This window comes from Delphinapterus leucas, chromosome 12 (assembly GCF_059928025.1).
Source record: "Delphinapterus leucas isolate spDelLeu-1000000601 "Yukka" chromosome 12, BTC_Dleu_Yukka2, whole genome shotgun sequence".
In the NCBI taxonomy this organism is placed as follows: domain Eukaryota; kingdom Metazoa; phylum Chordata; class Mammalia; order Artiodactyla; family Monodontidae; genus Delphinapterus; species Delphinapterus leucas.
The window spans coordinates 15,624,835-15,643,644 of record NC_143140.1 but is presented as its reverse complement, the minus strand read 5'-3'; the positions used below and the strand labels follow the sequence as shown (position 1 = coordinate 15,643,644).

Here is an 18,810-nt window from a genome sequence, read left to right as displayed (position 1 = left end):
CCACCCCCATCACTTGTCCTCCCGTGCCTTAGATCTCACCACCAGTTCAAGATGCAATTCTCTTTTCCCTGCCCTGGCATTTTCCCTCTAACTTGGGATAAGGTCCCTAGGGCCACAATTATTTATTTATAATAATTTATATAATATAATAATTGTATGCTACAATTATTTATTTATTTATTTTGCTTTAAATATTATCCTTTTAAGTGAGTAAATTTTTTAAAAATTAAGAAAATAGTAGCACATTAAATATGAACTACTATTTCTAGCAAAGTGGTAGATGAGATATTCTGAAAACTCCTTTCCCTCCCCAATACCTAGAAATGATGGGAAAATGACAACAAATACCTGTTAAAATACAAACCTATGTTCACAGGAAAGAAAGGAAAATCCCTGTGGCCTAAAGACCAAGAGGGGACTGAAAACAGATTGCTAAGTGAGTTATGAATGTCTTGGGAGGTTCTGCAGATGAGAAATTTAGAGCCTTGAGTCCAGGGTCAGAGGGGACTTAGAACTGAAATCCCTGCATGAACCAAGACCCTTGGGGAACAAGGGACAATGTGGGTCTGGGTCTAAGTCCTAAGGGCTCTTCACTGGTGGCATTGATTTGCATAAATAAATAAACAAACAAAAAATACAATGCATATATTTCAGGAAGATGGAGAATGCTTCCCAAATGAAGGTCTAAGATGCAAGAAAAATGGTTAGCAAAGAAACTAGAAAGTATGTGGGTTACTCTAAAGCATTTAAAAAAATAACATCCAATAATGGGAGAAAGAAAACAATATATAATTAAAACACTGGACAAAAAATATGCAAATGGTGGAGGGATGGTAAAGGAGCTAAAGTGTAGAGAGTCATTTTTTTTCCTCTAGGGGGGAGTAGAAGTAATTTTAACTTTTAGATTTATTACTTAACGAAATATATATTCTCGAAACACTAAATTAGGCACTAAAATCATAGAAATAATATAATTTCCAGAATAATAGAGAAAGAAATGAAATAAAAACAATTTGATTCAAAACCAATCAGGAAAGAGGAAAAAATAGAATAATAAATATTGAAAACATAAAACAAGATAGTAGAAAGCATTCCAAACATGTAAGAAAACAAAATAAATGTAAACGCATTAGTTAGCCAATTAAATGATACAGATTGTCAAGCGAGAAGGAAAAAAGAAAATCTAAATCCGGTTCTATGATGGCTACAAGAGATATAACTCACACATAACTCATAACCTTTAAGAGAAAGATTAAAAATAAAAGGATGTGAAAAGTTAGACTGAACACTAGTTTAAAATTTGTCGTGTAAGACAAAATAGACTTTAAAGCAAAAAACTATTATTAGAGATAAAGAGATTCAGTACATAAAAATAAAGAGGTTAAATCACAGGGCTCTCAATTCTAGCTCTACTGCCTACTGCCAAGTAAAGTTAATAGGTTGCTTCATTTTATTTTATTTATAAAATGAGATTATTAACTGTTACACTCCTGAGCTGTTACAGCACTCATGATATTGTGTGCTGTATTCATGTGTTACGTAGTCATGGCGAAATATGAAAGTGACACGTGAAACAGGTGAAGTTTCGGAAGCGCTGGTTTTGAGTGAAAGGATATCGTATCCATTTCAAATAATAGGATAATTACCACAGAAATATGAAGATTTTCCTGAAGAACCGGTATTTAACGTTGATAACCAGAGTTCATGCTTGGTGACCATTAAAACTGTTAGCTACCCGTCCACATAATACTGCCAGGTTTATAATGAGCAGTCAGTTCTCCAACATGCAGATATAAACACATAAACACAGAAGATAAATAGAAACTCAAGAATCTGTTAGGAAATTCCCATTTTATATGTCTTGGCATAAAAATATAGTAACAATTTGACGGCCTCTCAAAACAGTCACCCTGCTATTTGATCGCTAATAGAGCACAGAGCATCCTTCACATAGCTGGTCTATGTGGTAATTAGCGCACATCAAAGACAAAAGGGGGCATAAGTGGCCCTTGAGGAAGCCCTCATATGCTGTGGAAACTACAGAGCACTGAAGCAGAGTCAGTCAGTGTCTTAGCAAAGGAGTGGGTCTCTTACACCCGAGCCTAGCCTGAATCCAAAGCTGGTACTTCTGGACATTGGTCATAGCCCCAGAGTGAATGCACTGCCCCTGGCCTCTGTGTTGAAAGCCAAGATCACAGCTACAAACATACCCTGTACCGTGAACAGGAACTGGAAGCCCAAAGTTGAAATTATTTTCTCTTTGAAAACTATTCCTAGGGAATAAATTGGTTGTATTTGAAAGCTGCTTTAATATTGTCAATTCACTTTAGGATTTATCACCTATGTTATTTTCCTTGCACTTAAAAGATGTATAAACTTTATACCTTTCTAATAATCTATTACACTGAAGATGTGCTGTTAGCAGTACATAAGTGATCGATAATTTCTTGTATATTGTGGGGAAAATAATAATTAAGCAGGGAGAATTATGTTCTTATTTTATTTAACAATGGAATAGTAAATTAAATGTGTAACTTCTTTTAGGATAATTAAATCAAATTGGAAAGTTATACTCACTGTACACAATCAGTTATGATTTAGACAACATCACAAATAGACAATATCACAAATAGACTAACATGTATTACAAGTAAAGTTATTAATATGGTTTGTTTTTGAGCTTTCAAAGATTTTATTTCAGCTTGACTAAGATACGTTTTTACACCCTCTTCCAAACACACACTAAGACTTATTTTTCTCATTAAAGAAAAGTTTCTAATTATCATTATCTACAATTTCCATTGAACATGCTCTTTAAAATCTTTTAAATGTTAAAAATGATCTAATTTAATCCTAAGAGAAGAAATAAAGCTACAGGGAAATAGATTTCTACAAATAACAAAAAGTCACGACGTACTTTACAACTCCATGTGTAGCGTAGTTATTTTTTCCCAATTGACAGACATTGTCTCTAAGATCTAATTACAAATGATCATTTCAACAAATAACTCCCATCTTCCTAAGATATCCTGGGTTTCTATTCAATTTTGAAAACTTTATTATAACTGACCATTTTTATTGTTTATTATACAGGAAGCATTTCCCTAATACTCTGCTGACCTTCCCAGAATTTAACTAAACATATCTTAGTAAATCTAAAATGAATTGACAGAGTAGAATAGTAAGAACAAAGCAGGCTGGAGCTGTTCAAACTGGACCAGCGCAGCTTCCCCTTAAACTGTCTTAAAGGTTTGCAAGGCACGCCCTCACCAGGAGAATCTACTCACCTGCCCTGAGAGCTCTAACTGGCTACTCTAAAGACTGTCGTGTGACATACAGTCATAAGTCAAGAGTATTTTGTTTACGTTACGGATATGGTGTGGTATAACAATTCAGATGCATGGCACATTCAGTCATAAGGTATATTAATAAGTATGGTTTAGTAATTTTACCATAAAGGTAGAGAGTTTTTAAAGGGCACATGGGCACAGTCTTTCCACCTCTCTACGGCTTTAATCTAGTCACAGGAAATAATAATGGTCCACTCATCAGCCTTGGACAATTAAAACGAAGAAGTGCCATAAAAGAAGCCACTAGAAGATCGCCAAAATATATTTCCTTTCTCGAATATTCAGTATCCAGCATCTTTCACTGTGTTCCAGTTTGTTCTCTCCTCCTCATCAAATCTCCATGTCATTTTCCTCTTTCTTTTTAGTACTTTTGTAGATCTCAGTAGACTTTGTTTTTCTATAGTACACCAGGCGAGCATGCAAAATTGTGTGGCCAGCTCTAAGAATTCCCTCTTGGGCACTCCTGGCTGTATTCAATGTCAGTAGGCATAACAATGAATAAGTATATAAAATGAAAGCTTCCTTTGGTATTCTGAGCTGTTAATTGCTCAAATGATTTTGCAATTAAGTATTTTTCAAATGCCATCACAGAAAATCCAGATTCTTTTAAAATGGTATCCCGTATTCCCTTGCTGAGTTGAAGAACTATCGTGAAATAAAGGGATTTTCTGTAATATTTTTCAAGCATAATTGCAATAATAAGATTGATTTTCTGGAAGATATTAACCTAGGCACTCATTCTCTATCACAATTTAAAATATCAAATAATTTAACCTACAATGTTTTAAAATCCCCCAATAAATATAAGCGTATTTCCTTCAGTATACGCTAATTATTATGCCTAGTGACATCACCTGCCAGATTTGAGTAAATTTACAGTTGCAAGATTAATAATTGTGTATAGAAGACAACTCCTCTTAAAAAGCTCTCAAGTCTTTCAAACTACGAATGTAGAAAAAGATAACTGCTTTTGAAAATATTCTTTCAAAAGGAGATGATAAAAAGACCAAAAACTATTTGCATCAAAATCCACTTAGATATAGAAAGGCAACCTTATAGATCAAGGCAAACCTTTGTCACAAACGTGAATGCTGCTGGGAAATTGTTGCTTTTGACAGAACTTCTAAAACTGTATAACATCTGAGAGCAATTACAGGATTACGCTTGCATTTGCTTTTATAGCTTGATTTTGTATAAAACATCTGAAATTTGTCTGCCTGGAAAGAAATGGTTATATGATAAAGATGAAAAAAAAATCAGAGCTATGTCATGAAAATTCAGCCTCTTTTTGAGGTGAACGTCTTCTTTGATGTTAAAAAAAGCACAGAGAACTCAAAAACTCAACATATTCCTTCTGGGCTTCTAGTATATGTGCATTTTTATCATCAATTATGCCACCTCTACTAATATACTTTGCATGTTTTGTGGTTGGATAAGAAAATATTCTTCGAGGAATATTTAAGCCAATATGAAATTAAAATTGTAACTCACGTGCAGAACAAGTCTGAAAAAGTAGGAACTTCAAATCTTTATTGATGTTTATTATTTTGAAGTATTAAGTGTTGATTTTGTCCTGTAAGAATCATCCTAGAAATTACTGAGATTTTAAGTAGTTTTAATCCGTGACAACAATTTTAGAATAACTTTTAATTCTTTATATCTACAAAAGGTTAATTACCCTAATATAAACATTATAGTGTATGTTTTTCTACTATAGTTCCCTGTATATAGAAACTTTGAAAACATGAAGTATGTTTTAGGCTATTTCGAATGAAGCATTTAGAATGCATCTGGGGGGAGAGATGCCCTTTTTCAATTCACACAGAAACATATGGTCTAGCTGGTCCATCCCCAAGTGGTCAAGGTATTTTTTGCCTAATCATTATCTCAAACACAGAAGATTCAGAATATGGCCCATGAGTTCCTAATATTCTGAAAATGATCTTTTAGAGATTGATCATCCAAATATATTTGTATTTTTCAACCTATACACGTCTGATAAGTGCTTAATTTTATTCGTCCCCCAAACAGGCTTTTTAAAGCTTTCCGTACAGCCTTTTATCTCTTGGGCAGAAGGGTGCTGATTATCTAAACAGAATTTCCCAAGCTTCACTCAAAAACTATGCAACACATTAATGGATGTCCCTGTGAAATAGGCATTCCAGAATGAAATAACTTTGGTATGCGCTGGAATAAGCAAAGATAAACACGTTGTTACAAGAGAGAACGTCTCAAAATGTTAAGAACAATAGTGTGTACTATGAATCGTTAACAGGAAAGTGTAGCAAGCAGTGTTTGGGAAACGCTGGCCTATATATCATACCGTGCAGACCACTGCTCATTTCAGATGTGCTTATCTTGACATCTTCTTGGTTCACAGCATACTTGGATAGAAGGAGTCAAAACCATACGTGGTACTTTACACACTACGGTTCTGTATGATACTGGTATGATCAAGTCAGTGGTTTCTCCCTATGGTCCTTCAGGAGGACAGTGGACACTTGGCTGACTTTTACGTACTGAGCACTGTCTTCAGGGGATGCTACAGTGTCTTCTAAATCCTTCTAATGACTTCCAGGTGAAAACCCATCCAAGGCAATGCATAGTAAAACACTTCCTGTGTCACAGGAAGATGTGAGTGGAGACATATACCCCTGAACAACACGGGTTTGAACTGCATGGGTCCGCTTACATGGGGATTTTTTCAATAAATATAGTACTTATATTTTCAGTCCATAGACCTTTAAATAAACTAAGTGTGGGGAAAGTTTTTGTTCAGTTAGAGATCACAATATGTGGAATCAAAAGAACTAGGGTTTGAGTCCCGATTCTATCCTAACCATTGTTCAAGGGTCAGCTGTGCAGGGAATCAGGATATAAAAACAGGTTTCAAACTCTTAAACAGACTATAATCTCCTTGAGTATGCGGCCTAGATATTATACTTTCATGAAGTCTTGGAAAATAATAGCCTTTACGCTTGATAGGAACTCAAAAGTTTGCTGGTACCAATTATGAAATGTAAATACATCTATTATTATATTGATCACATTTTTCATGTTTTATCCATGAACTTGAATAAATAAAATTTTAAAACCTATGCAGGTGTTAGTTACTAAAAAAAACCACGAAATGCAAAGCAGTACTATATTGAGAAAAATCATTATTCATAGTGTTATAAGAATTGGGAATATTTAAAGCTGAAGAGCCTGCAACTTTTTGATGTCATTTTTATTTTTCATCACAAACCCTCCTCTCAGGTTTTTACCATAGGGCTGATGGTGGACCCAAAGTAACTCTGTGTGTGTGTGTGTGTGTGTGTGTGTGTGTGTGTGTTGGGGGGGTGTACATGTGTGTCCGTGCGCCTGTGAGGATATTTAGGGGGAAGAACATATGTGAAAAGATGTAAGAAGGAAGACCTGCCCCTCCCATAGCTCATCTTACCCTCTTTGCTCCTCCTAAGTGTTCTAAGAAATCAAACATGCACCACATACGAAGAATTCCTGATCTAAAGTACGGGACTACGGGAAAATACTTCTTCACATTAGCTTCAGGGGAAACTTGTTTAGCCATTAGCTTAACTGACTGCATTTACATAATCCACTTACGTAAAAATAACTGAGCTCAAATGTGCTCTAAACCACAGAGAAGGGAAAGGGAAGCCGGAAACAGGGAAATGCCCTCAGAAAACAGATTTGTCATTAAGAAATTTATTTGCACCCTTCCTGGGTCTACTCTATCCCCACCACCTTCAATACGTAATAAAAGTTATATGAATCAAGGAGGCAAAAAATCCTCTATCTTCTGCTTCTTGTCATGATCTAGTTATAGTGAGTGTTATCTGATAAACTAGCATTTTCCCACAGAGTAACCTTGGCTCCAATCACTACCATGAAGCTCTTTCTCTTCCTTTGTATAAAATCATAGTTCCTTGTTGTTGAGGCCCCTACAATTTCTCTGTTCTTTGCTTTCTTCCTCAAAAATCGTACAGCCAAATTTTCCCTGAAGAACCTATTCTCCTGAAATTCAAGAGAATGACAGTGGACCCACATATTATGCTCACAGTTGGTTGGTAACATGAATTCTGTGAATTAGTCATTCTTTACAGCATAGGACTCAGGGTATGTGGCTCTATTGTGAACATAAAATTACTTCAAGATTTACAGTTTTGTAGTTATTGAGTAAATTGTTTTTAGTGACTAAAAGTGAAAAAAGTCTTTGTTTAAGCCCTATTTATCAGTATTCTTGCTAAACCGAATAGGTTTTGAAACATAATATCTTAATAATATTTCAATAGAAAGGAATTGATTATAATCGTTTTTACCCCTCTATCCTAGCAGCTCAATACGGTTACATTCCTCAGCTCTTTTCATTCTTGCTTAAATTTTAGAGAACTTAATATCCTATTAGGACCAGATGCTGAGAATATTCAAAATAGAGATAAAACGTTCTCTTAATGTCTTGATCGATCAGAATTGCTCCTGCAGAATCTCAGTGTGGCACTGTTAATTAACAGTAAGATAATTGGTCTCAATTTGCTTCAACATGTGAGCTAGGTGCAGAGAAATCCAGGAAGACGGAATGCCTCAGGATACATCATCAAAACGTGCGATCATAAAAGGCTTTTGGAACATCAGGAAGATAGTTGCTCCTGTTTTGAACATTTATATTTCTTGGTCCTCTCATCAAGCCCAAAATGCCTTCAATGAAACTTCTACTTCTGCGAACTACTTAAGAACAAATATAAAACATGCCTTGTCCATACTGAGTATGCTGTACTGAAAATGGCGCCAGATTCCTCAGGTCTTTTCCCTTTCGGCAGGGTTATTTGTCTTGTGAGAATCAAGATAACTGTCGGTGATTTAAACAAACTTCATGCAAACTTCTTACAACTCCCCTACTGTAAAAGAGGGGTGTGTATTTTGTTATCACATCCACCTGAAGGCAGACCAGCTGCTATGTGATTGAAGGCATGATCAACAAACTACAGCCTAGGGGAAAATGCAGCCCGCTCTCTGTTGTTCTGTAAATAAAACTTTATTGGAATAGGACTGTGTTCACTTGTTTGCAGAGCTTCTGCACCTCAGTGGCAATGTAGAGCGTCGAGACAGAGACTGTCCTGCAGAGCCTGAAATATTTACTATGGGGCCTTTTACAGAGAGAGCTTTCTGACACTTGACTAAAGAATGTTTTGTGGATTTAATCACTTGAGAAGGAATTTTAGAGCAATCTCTAAAATATGACTCTGGTTACAGCCCCATCTTATAGTAAGTACCAAAAAGTCCAGGCAACGTTACACAACAGTGAATCAACGCCGAAGTCACTCTAGTCCCAGGAGTTTCAATGAAATGTTTCTGCTACTTGACCTAAACTCTGTTTGAGTGAGAACATTCAGGAAGCGCGGTGCATTTTTACCCGGTTTGTACACACAGTGGCATCTGCTCACCTGGTCCTGCCCCTGGGCCGCTCAGATTGCTCGGACAGGAAGCTGGTGCTACTGGTCCTGGAGATGGCAGACACGTCGCTGACGTCACTGTCTGAGGATCTGGCGGAGACGCTGTCGCAGCTTCGATACTGATCTGTATGTACGTTATACTAAGGATGGAAAACAAGAGAGCGTGAGCTCTGTCATCGGAGGCTGGCAAACAGAGACACACATGGTGAGGCTAACGGCTACTCAGCCCACATCAAGCAAAAGTGCACTTTCGTAAACATAGGTGTGGAGTCTAAAAGGACCCAAACGCTAGCATGATACATGGGTTCCAGTATCACAAACCGGCCCCCTTCGAATGGTAAGGAGTGGTTTATAAGGACTGAATCGTAAAACGAGAGTGTCAATGCTTGGGTGGAAAATTCATTGAATAAATGATTTGCACGTACTTAAGACCTCAGAATTGTATTATTTATTTTTTCTAGTACATCAGTTCATCTTCCCTTGCCTGGGTTTTCATCGTTGCCTACAGATTCTACTCACCTTCTACTCTATCCATGGAGTAGACTGCTTCCATCTGTCTGTAATCCTTGAGTCTAAAACTTATATTCAATTTACCTACACACTTTCCCTATGCTAAGACATCACATTCTTTCAAATGTAACCAAAAAACACATCTCTCTGCAAAAAAGCACTGACATGAGAGCAGAAGGATTGTGCCAAAGACATTGTAGAGAAGGGGGTAAAGACGGGACTTTGACTTTCTTGCTATTATGGCTTAATTAGTTATTTTCAGGTTTAAACTATCAACTAAGTGCTGAGAGTAAAAAATGGATTCCTATTAAAATTTCAAGATACACTAGATCTCATATTTAAATGTGTCTTTATATTTGTCTCTAGTATTCATTACCTGAGGTCTTAGAAAGCATTAGGTAAAAGATGAAAACTTGTGAAGGTTTCAAAGCAGTTAATCTACTCTTTTTTTTCTACTTCACTCTTAGTGCAAGGAATCACACAGTGAAGAGCTTTACACAGTCTCTATTTTTATTTTTATATGTGTGTTTTAATCATAATAAATAGTAAGGTTATATAAGTACCTACAACTTTAAAATAGCAAATATATACTTGATTTTCTATTGTTAGGTACTGGAAGGTAAGATAATATAACTTCTTATATAAAATAAAAGAACACATAACTAAAGGGACACATGACCAAACATTGGGTATTTCAGTTTCTTATCAAGCAATTTAATTTTGCATTCATGTCCTAAGGCGTGAAAATATCAAATGTTTGCTAAACTTGTAGAAAAACTCACCCATCCTCTCAGTTCCATATCAAATGAGTTTTAATATATCTAAAATAATCCGAACACTCTATTTCTAAAAATTTGTATAAACAATTGTCTTGCTAAAGAGTACTAAATCAAATGATGCTAAATTGTAGATCTGTATATACGAAAAGAACTATAAGACAGTAATACTTTTTAAAAACTTCTAGAGAAAGGATGATGTTTATTTAATAATCCTTCAAGCGTTAGTAGCTCAGGCCTAAGGTATTTAAATGTTAGTTTTAATTTTTCATCTCTCGTGTATGTTTTGGGCAAAGAATTTCACATCAAGCATGAAAACAATTTCAAATTCCTAGAGTATCTATAAAATTATCTTTCCAAAGAATTTTTTCATAATTGCATGATCTGTTTTTGAAAGCCATGTGCTTCATTATGATCCAAAAGGACATGCATATATGCTATTATGTTCAGAACTGAGCTATTTATATAACTTCACGTATGATTTAAAATTAATATGATTTATGATAAAGTGACATGATAATGTTTTAGCACTAAATTCTTTCCTATCTGATAGCGTGGTGCTGACTGACAGGATTCATTTCAATAAGAACTGTTTTTTATTTACAGAATAGATGTAAAAAATGTGCTCACATAGTGGAATCTGAATTTAATTCTGTTACTGGGGCACAAACATATTTCCTATATTACTTGTTTCTGAAACTATTTTGCTAAGTAAATATGTTATGTGATTATTATAATGTCTCCAAACATTGAAATGATAGCTTGTCCATGAGAGAATATGAATGAATTGGTTTCTAATACAATAAAAATTTGCCCAGCTGTAAGAGGTTTTCTGGCATGGCGTGACCCCAGCACAAATTCTCCCCTTATTTGACAAATGCCAATAATAAGCAGTGTAGACTATAACATAAGATCATGTGAGTGTGCATGGAATTATTTCTCCAACTAAGCAAATCCTCCGTTTCTATAAATCATGTCTTCTTCTCCTTTTTGTCTATAGACTTTTGCTATTCCAGCCACGAGATAAAACAAGGGATTTTAAAAGATTGTTTGTCATATTAAAAATCTTTTATATTGGAGTAAAGAATAATCCACCATTCTGACACCATGTCACAGTTTTCTTCACATTGGTTATCTGAAGGAATGGAAAGGCTTTTATACTCACTTTATACTACTACATCTACTTAGTTTCAAAATCTGTTAAAAGTTTAAATAATCACTTTGACTTTTCATCAAGCATGATTCTTTAAATTTCCTATTTAACAATTAAATATTTTAATAGAAATACGTTAATTATATTTTGAGAAATGTAGCCTTCTCAGGAGAAATATACACTGATCACATAGCAGGGAAATTTGTCCTTGATGTGAGGGGAAGCTCTAATAACAGGGCTGCTATTTTCATGAGTAATAATAAACTCTTGGCAGCTGCCTACAAAAACCATCACGTCAATCCTTCTTGCTGTTTTTGGGTTACAGAAATACAAGTACTCTTTAAAATGTGAGGCCTACATGCAAATTCACTCTCCAGTTATGAATTTTACTCCATCTCCAAGGCATGCGACTCTGTCTAACATCAGTGAACAATTAGCACAGTGTCACATTTCAGAGACACGAAGTTTTGTGTTTTCTCAAAAGCTAAGTTAGTGCTAATTCCTTACTCAGGATGGAATTAGGTTCATTTAATACTTTAAAGGAGATGCCAGGTTTGAAACATCTTAGGAATTATACTACATGTGTCTGGTAATTCTTTGCCCTGAAGAAAATCTAGTTCTGTTGGTGTTTGGTTATAAATATTTTGAAAGCTGTTAACCAATTTCTAATTTGGCAGAATTTCAACTAAGGTGCATTTCTTCATCCAAAATGCCAAATGGATTAAAACACTAAAAATAAGTCAATAAAGGAATAAAGTTCAAAATTTAATGTACATTAAATTTATGAAAACACTGGTTCTCAACTATATCAATAAAAATAGATCTTTGTAAATTGTAAAAAGGTTGAGGTAAAAGGATAAATTTAAGAAAGGAAAAAATGCGAGAGGTTTAACTGGAATTGCTACTGGAAACTATTTAAAAATTTTATTGTAAGCGTTCATTAGGAATCTTAGAATGGCAGAGAGTACTTACCTTTTACTTAACATATAAAATTAAAAATAAGCTAATTATTTGTTATGTTACCTTATATATTTTTCCTGTCCTATAGCCTTATGTTTTTAAAGATACCATATCTTTGATCTCACACTTATCAACATAATTTATAATAATTTTATTTATGTAATATAGTAGTATCAATGTATGCAGTAAGAGCAATAGTAATGTATTTGAAAGTAATGGGTTTTTTAATATTTAAATGCAATGAGAGAGGAAAAGGAAAAGAATGTCTGTGCAAATAAGGAAGGAATGATAGAATATGATAATTTAACTGCATGCAAAACAAAAGCCATAGAAGAATCTCTGAATCAAACTGGAGTCATGTGTACATTTCAGTGATGTCAGAAGAGGAACGAAGGGCATCTAAGTTCCAGATCAGGAGTTGGTGGGTTCACCACTCCCTAGAAAGGCTTTGTTAATGTTGGGAAAGCACCTCCTTTCGTCTGAGGGGGCCTCAGTTTTCATGAATCTGGTAAATAAGAGAGGTGGAATTGAAGATCATTTTGAGGTATTTTCAAGTTCTAAATTTCTACCCATCAGAGAATTTGGAATTTCCCAACCAAGATAAACCTACTTTTTTTTTTTTTTTTGCGGCACGCGGGCCTCTCACTGTCGTGGCCCCTCCCGTTGCGGAGCACAGGCTCCGGACGCGCAGGCTCAGCGGTCATGGCTCACGGGCCCAGCTGCTCCACGGCACGTGGGATCTTCCCGGACCGGGCCACGAACCCGTGTCCCCTGCATCGGCAGGCGGACTCTCAACCACTGCTCCACCAGGGGAGCCCGATAAACCTACTTTTGATTTCATTATGGATATGTGTTAGTGGTGATTTAGACTTCTAGGGGACTTCATTTTATAGTTTATTTTTTATTTTGTTTTTGATCGATGGATTAATGATGCGAGGCCTAGTTCAGAAAAGGCTTTCAGTCTTTTTACACTGATTCTTTATTTATCTCTTTCTTGTTTCCTGCACTGGCTCTGCCTATCCCTGCTGTTCTATTTGACCTCGTCCTTTGACATAATGCTAAGAAATTAAGAAAACATTTCCAGCTTTAAAGATCGTTTCTAAATAAGAACATGCAACAGTAGAGGAAGAAAACCTAACTTATGCTGCTTCCTAATTCTTACTGCATTTGTGGTAAAAGCAAGCAAAAATGATGATGATATCCATAAAGACAGACAAATAGCAGATGAAGTAATAATATCATAAAGAACAAACTGGAGGAAAAACTATGTGGAGCTGGAATCAGCAACTCTGCAACATCAAGATATTTTGCTTACTGATTTTTTTTTTTCTTTACTGATTTTACTTTTTAAAATGCTGTTTCAGACTCCTTGGGAGTTGAGCCCCGCTGAATCACAGCGACCTTGGACGTTGTCCAGTTGCAACCCTTCTGCAACTAAACTAAGATATAAAGTGATAAGATGGCATACAGCACATATGGCTCTATGGTGGGCTGGTGACAAATCAGATTTTGTCACCACCTCCATATTTTTGTGTTAGTCCCTGAATATCTGGCTATATAATGAACAACCTCCAATATTTAAAAGTGAGTAGGTTTTTCTAGGTTCATATAACAAGCTAACAACGTTTTATTTAATTTTGAATTTCGAAAAGGTCATTACTTCCAAAAGTATTCTTGACATCAGATTAAAACACGGGTTTTCCTGTAGTGGCTGCTGCCACTTTTGTAGTATTCTAAAAAAAAGGTTTTTAAATAAAGCAGATAATAAATTTAAAATTGCTTCATGAAGTATAAAATTCTATGCATATTTTAATCAAAATTATCAGATGCTAGTTAGCAGTTTATAAACTCCTTATTGCATCCATACAAAATAATATTGAAATATATATTAAATTTTTATTCACTTGAAATTGTGTGGATTTCAGTTTCTAAGACTTTGAAATCAGTTATTTTTCTCACTAAAGACAGATCAATAAGAAATCTCACATCACATAATTTCTGTCATTCACTAAGAAATCTCCATAGGAATATCAACCTCAAATAGTATTTAAGAGTATAAATCTATATCTTAATATTTAAAATACAATATTAAGTGATATTCAAGCAATAAAATGGCTTAAAATGGCTTCACATATCTTGCTTATTTATGTGAATCTGACCACGACAATCGATCATCAAGTGACTTTCATATCACGTATTTTCATTTTCTTTTTAGATAAAACATTTAATCCAGGTTAATAGACAATATGTTACTAAACTTATATCTTGTGAAAATATCAAGAGGAGAGAGGTTATGATGCAAGAGCATCACCTGAAGGATAACCTCTCTCCTGTAACCTGGTGCTCACTGGTCCTACCTGCTACCCATAATGTACTTTTTTACCAGGGGAACTATTAGTTGGTTACTGGTTTTACCTTGGAGTATTGTTCGCGATCAAGTTCTCGACTAGAACCAGACCCTGTTGTCTGCTTAAATCGATGCACTTTCATTTTCATCTGTCTCGTTCGCTCCTCCACTACTAAGCTTGCTGCAAAAACACACAACGGGAGACTATTAAAACACCGAAGCACCTCTGAGGAACTGAATGGTTTAAGATTGCAATGCTTTTGATACGACTTCAACCAAATAAAATTTCGAAATCACACGATTAACAAAAAAAAGGCAGAAGATACAACGCTAGCAACTGTCGCTCTAAAGAGGAACGTGACTCAAATCACACAGAATGGGGGACACAACGGTTAGTAACAAAAGCAAAGGATCCTATGTCTTTATCGGATATGAAATAATCTCAGTTCCATTCATGAGTCATTAAGTGAAACCGAATTTAATTGTGAAAATATGCTTCCTGTTGAATGAACTGGTTGTTGCTTGTACATATAGATAGAACACATCACACAGAGATACACGTGTTTATTTACATGCATGCACACCATGTGACACCCTCAGCTGCAGGAGTCACTTAAAAACTCTTGTAATGGAAGAGCGCCTGCTTTTCTGAGGCATTCTTATTAAATCCTTCATTTCTACCAGCCACTTTTCATGAATATTTGCCATTCTTAAAAATGGACTTGCTAAAAGATTCATTTTCTATTTCTGAAGAAAACATAAATGAAATTCATACTTTTTGAAAATGTGATATAGAACTTTAGCTCTTTAATTTAAATTTGTAAATAAACATGTGTATTCCAGTTATGCCTTTATCATCTCCTAAGTAACAGGAATGATTGTTTAGATGGGAAGAATTATAGCCTTCAATAAAGTATGAGCTATTTTAAGTCAGAATCCATCACAAGCAGCTTGGCTTTAAAACCCTGCCTTTAATTTTTACATTCTTACAAATGAAGAGTGAAGAATACAGTCGAGTACGTATACTTGCGTTGTGAGACCTACGTTTATGTTTCACAACTTATCTCTTGCCAATCTCTGCAACAGGTGCTACAATTTATTTTTAAGTTGTGTATATACACCTGTATCTGACCACAACCCATACTGTTTTGTAATTCATGTACTGGGGCTTCTGCTAAGAGGCCCTGTGATTTAAAAGATAGTGGACATTTTGATATGTCTAACTGAGGTGAGTGCTGACTTCCTGTCTTACAATGAGTTTATAAAGACACTTGTTGACACATTTTTTCCATTGCAGTGATTAAACACGGCCTGTGATCCCTGATAAAAGGCACTGACACTTGTTATAAAAATTCAATAAATATGTAGCTTTTACTGTGTGTTCAAATACAGGCTCATAGCCCAGGAGATAAATACATGCTGTGAAATGTGTGGGTAAATGTTTTACTTGTGATTTTCACACCAAGCTGTTAGATGTTTAGCTTTGTTTAAATTCAGTAAATTAGACGATTATCAATCCCTAATGTCACAGGTATGTGGATGAAGCAATCACGCACACTTGCTTTGAAAATGTTGACTTGAGACCGTAAGTGATGACTATTATGACTAAAGGATGGTTCAATAGAGATCTTGAGAAAAGCAGTTCAGAAATGTATTAATTACTTGACAATATATAAGGAGTCCTAATAAGTAATATAAAGCAAAATGCTACTCAAGAGAATTAGGAATTGAGACAAGTTATTGAAAAATGTGAGTTGTATCTATAAAAGGCTGTATACCCAATGAGAAAATGTACATGTGTCTTCTTTCTGCCATCTGCCTGTGACGTGGTACCTCCTGGGTCACCTGCTTCGAGCTTTGAGGAAGTCAAATGAATTGTAATCAACTGTACTCTACGATTAAAGCTTAAAGCAATTCCAAGTAATCTCTATTTGTGATAAAAGCAGATTTAAATGGTGTTAGCTTAATCTTCTCAGCAATGATACTAATTTAAAGAAATTTTTGACGTTGATTAGCCCATAGCTTTGTGACCTTTACGTTTAGCATCATGTAATTCTTAGGGGGTCAGTTACTTGGCACTGAAAAGATTATTTCCCAAGAGGTACTGCCTGAAGCAGCTTGAAGCAGTTCTGGTGATTTAACCTTGCCAGGACAACACCTCATTGCTTTAAATAGAATTACTTAGCTTATGATGTGGTTGATTTTAAATCTTTACTTTGCAAAACTCGAAACTAAATCATAAGAACACAGTGGTAGCCTAACTGAAATGAATCCTATATTTTTTCCCCCCTGGGCTTGGGAAAAAAGCTTATTAAGGAAAGATATGGGGACACTGAATTCCTAGGGTGAGCCTGAGGGACACAGCCGCTGGTGGCCAAGAAGCCATGACAAAATTAAGCAAGAGAATTCAGATTCTTTTCAAGGCGGTGTGTGATTAGCAAAGTACCTGTGGGTTCCAGCTGCCCCTTAGAGAAGACCACGATTTTCACCTCCAAGAATTAAGGATGGCTTTCCATCTAATGAACCTGGAAGACTCTCCAGGCAGATTGTTTTGTCAAAAGCTAGATACTTTCCGTTATACTTTGTTTTTATTCTTTTCTAAAACCAACTGCATCCAGACTAGCAATTCTGCAGGCTTTTGTAAAGTTTACAAAGGTAAATGCGATTTCCTTTCTTTCTTACTCGTTTCATTTCTTTTTTTCCCTTTATTAAATGTGGTCTTTTTTTTTTTTTTTTTTTACTCTTGGACAAGGCTGCTCTCTGTGTTGTATCGCTCTCAAGAAGACCTGCTGGTGTTGGTGACAGCTGTAATTCTGCTTTCAGAGTAAACTCACTGGGTATGGAAGCAGAGGCAGAACAGACAGGACCAAGGCCAATACCAAAGGAAAATGGCAGCAGTAGCAGGTTTTTTTAAAGGCTTTAAAAAATACCAACAACAAACCGAATCCCTAAAATGGTTTTAAATGACTTCGCTTTGACCTTCCAAAAACGATTAATGTACTATCTTTGTTCCTAAACAAGTGAAATTTGACATCTTCTCATCTGTCAAAGAAAGGAAATCTCCAAATTAGTTTTTTTTCAAAGTCATGACTAGACCCCTTGACTTGCCAGCAAAAATGTAGTTTGTTATGTCCTCACTGCTTGCTCTCGGATTCCAAGATCAGAAGCAAAATGCAAACAGCTTATCATTGACCTACTCATATCAAAAGCCAGATAATTACATATAATTAACATTTAAAAAAACCATTTCTCATTATTTCCTGATTATGTGTACATTTGTGTGTATTCTAAAATAATTGTTTATACAAGTGATCATGTTTCAGTAAAATTGTTTTTCATAAACATCAATGAAGAGGCTTCAGTGTTAATTTGGCAGTTCTTTTAACTTTTCTACAGATTTTTCTTATTTTGCATTTTCTTTTTCAACTGTATATTGTGGAATAAATTGACATCGTTACTGGATTATGGGTGTGTCAATCTAAATAGTAAGAAAAATTTATGAGTTAAAATAGAATATTTGTCACAAGTTTGAACCAGAAGACATGATTATTAATGTATATGATTTATAGAGAGAATAATAGATATTTGGTAATGATTAGAAATTAATTGAATCCTTGGAATATGATTATCTGTTAAGTATCTCACTAAAAGTAAAATTAACCACAGCTCAGAGAGCTCAAATATCTTAATTTGAAAAGAATGATTACCGATCATTTAAAATTTCTATATTCATGTTTTTGTTTTTTGTTTTTTTGTTTTGCGGTATGCGGGCCTCTCACTGTTGTGGCCTCTCCCGTTGCAGAGCACAGGCTACGGATGCACAGGCTCAGCGGCCATGGCTCACGGGCCCAGCCGCTCCGCGGCATGTGGGATCTTCCCGGACCGGGGCACGAACCCGTGTCCCCTGCATCGGCAGGCGGACTCTCAATCACTGCGCCACCAGGGAAGCCCTAAAATTTCTATATTAACAATTTTAATACCAATAGCAAAATTAAAACATGAAATAAAATATTTTCTAATTCTTCCACAAATCCTAGCATTAAACTCACATTTTAGGAGCATTCTGAATACTGCTAGCATTGGAAACCAACAAAACCATTAAAGTGCCAGTCACTATTCCTTTTTAAAAAGATTTTAAATTCGGGGACTTCCGGGCTTTTTTTTTTTTTTTTTAAATTTCAAACACTGCTACATACTAGAGAGTGAAATAACCCCTCTCATTTTCTATGACAAATATAATTATCATGTAATTTCACTTAGT

General features: G+C 35.4%; 1 protein-coding gene across 3 annotated transcripts in view; it reads right to left on the bottom strand.

Annotated features, from left to right (window-relative positions):
* The window catches only part of LOC111183251 (regulating synaptic membrane exocytosis protein 1), a 189,844-nt gene that overhangs the window by 84,339 nt on the left and 86,695 nt on the right, over positions 1-18,810 (bottom strand). For all 3 annotated transcript variants that reach the window (XM_022590440.2, XM_022590437.2, XM_022590445.3), the window contains 2 exons: positions 14,618-14,730; positions 8,795-8,943 (listed from right to left, as the gene is read on the bottom strand). In XM_022590440.2, the coding sequence (XP_022446148.1) occupies positions 8,795-8,943; positions 14,618-14,730 (262 nt within the window). The remainder of the gene's footprint in view (positions 1-8,794; positions 8,944-14,617; positions 14,731-18,810) is intronic.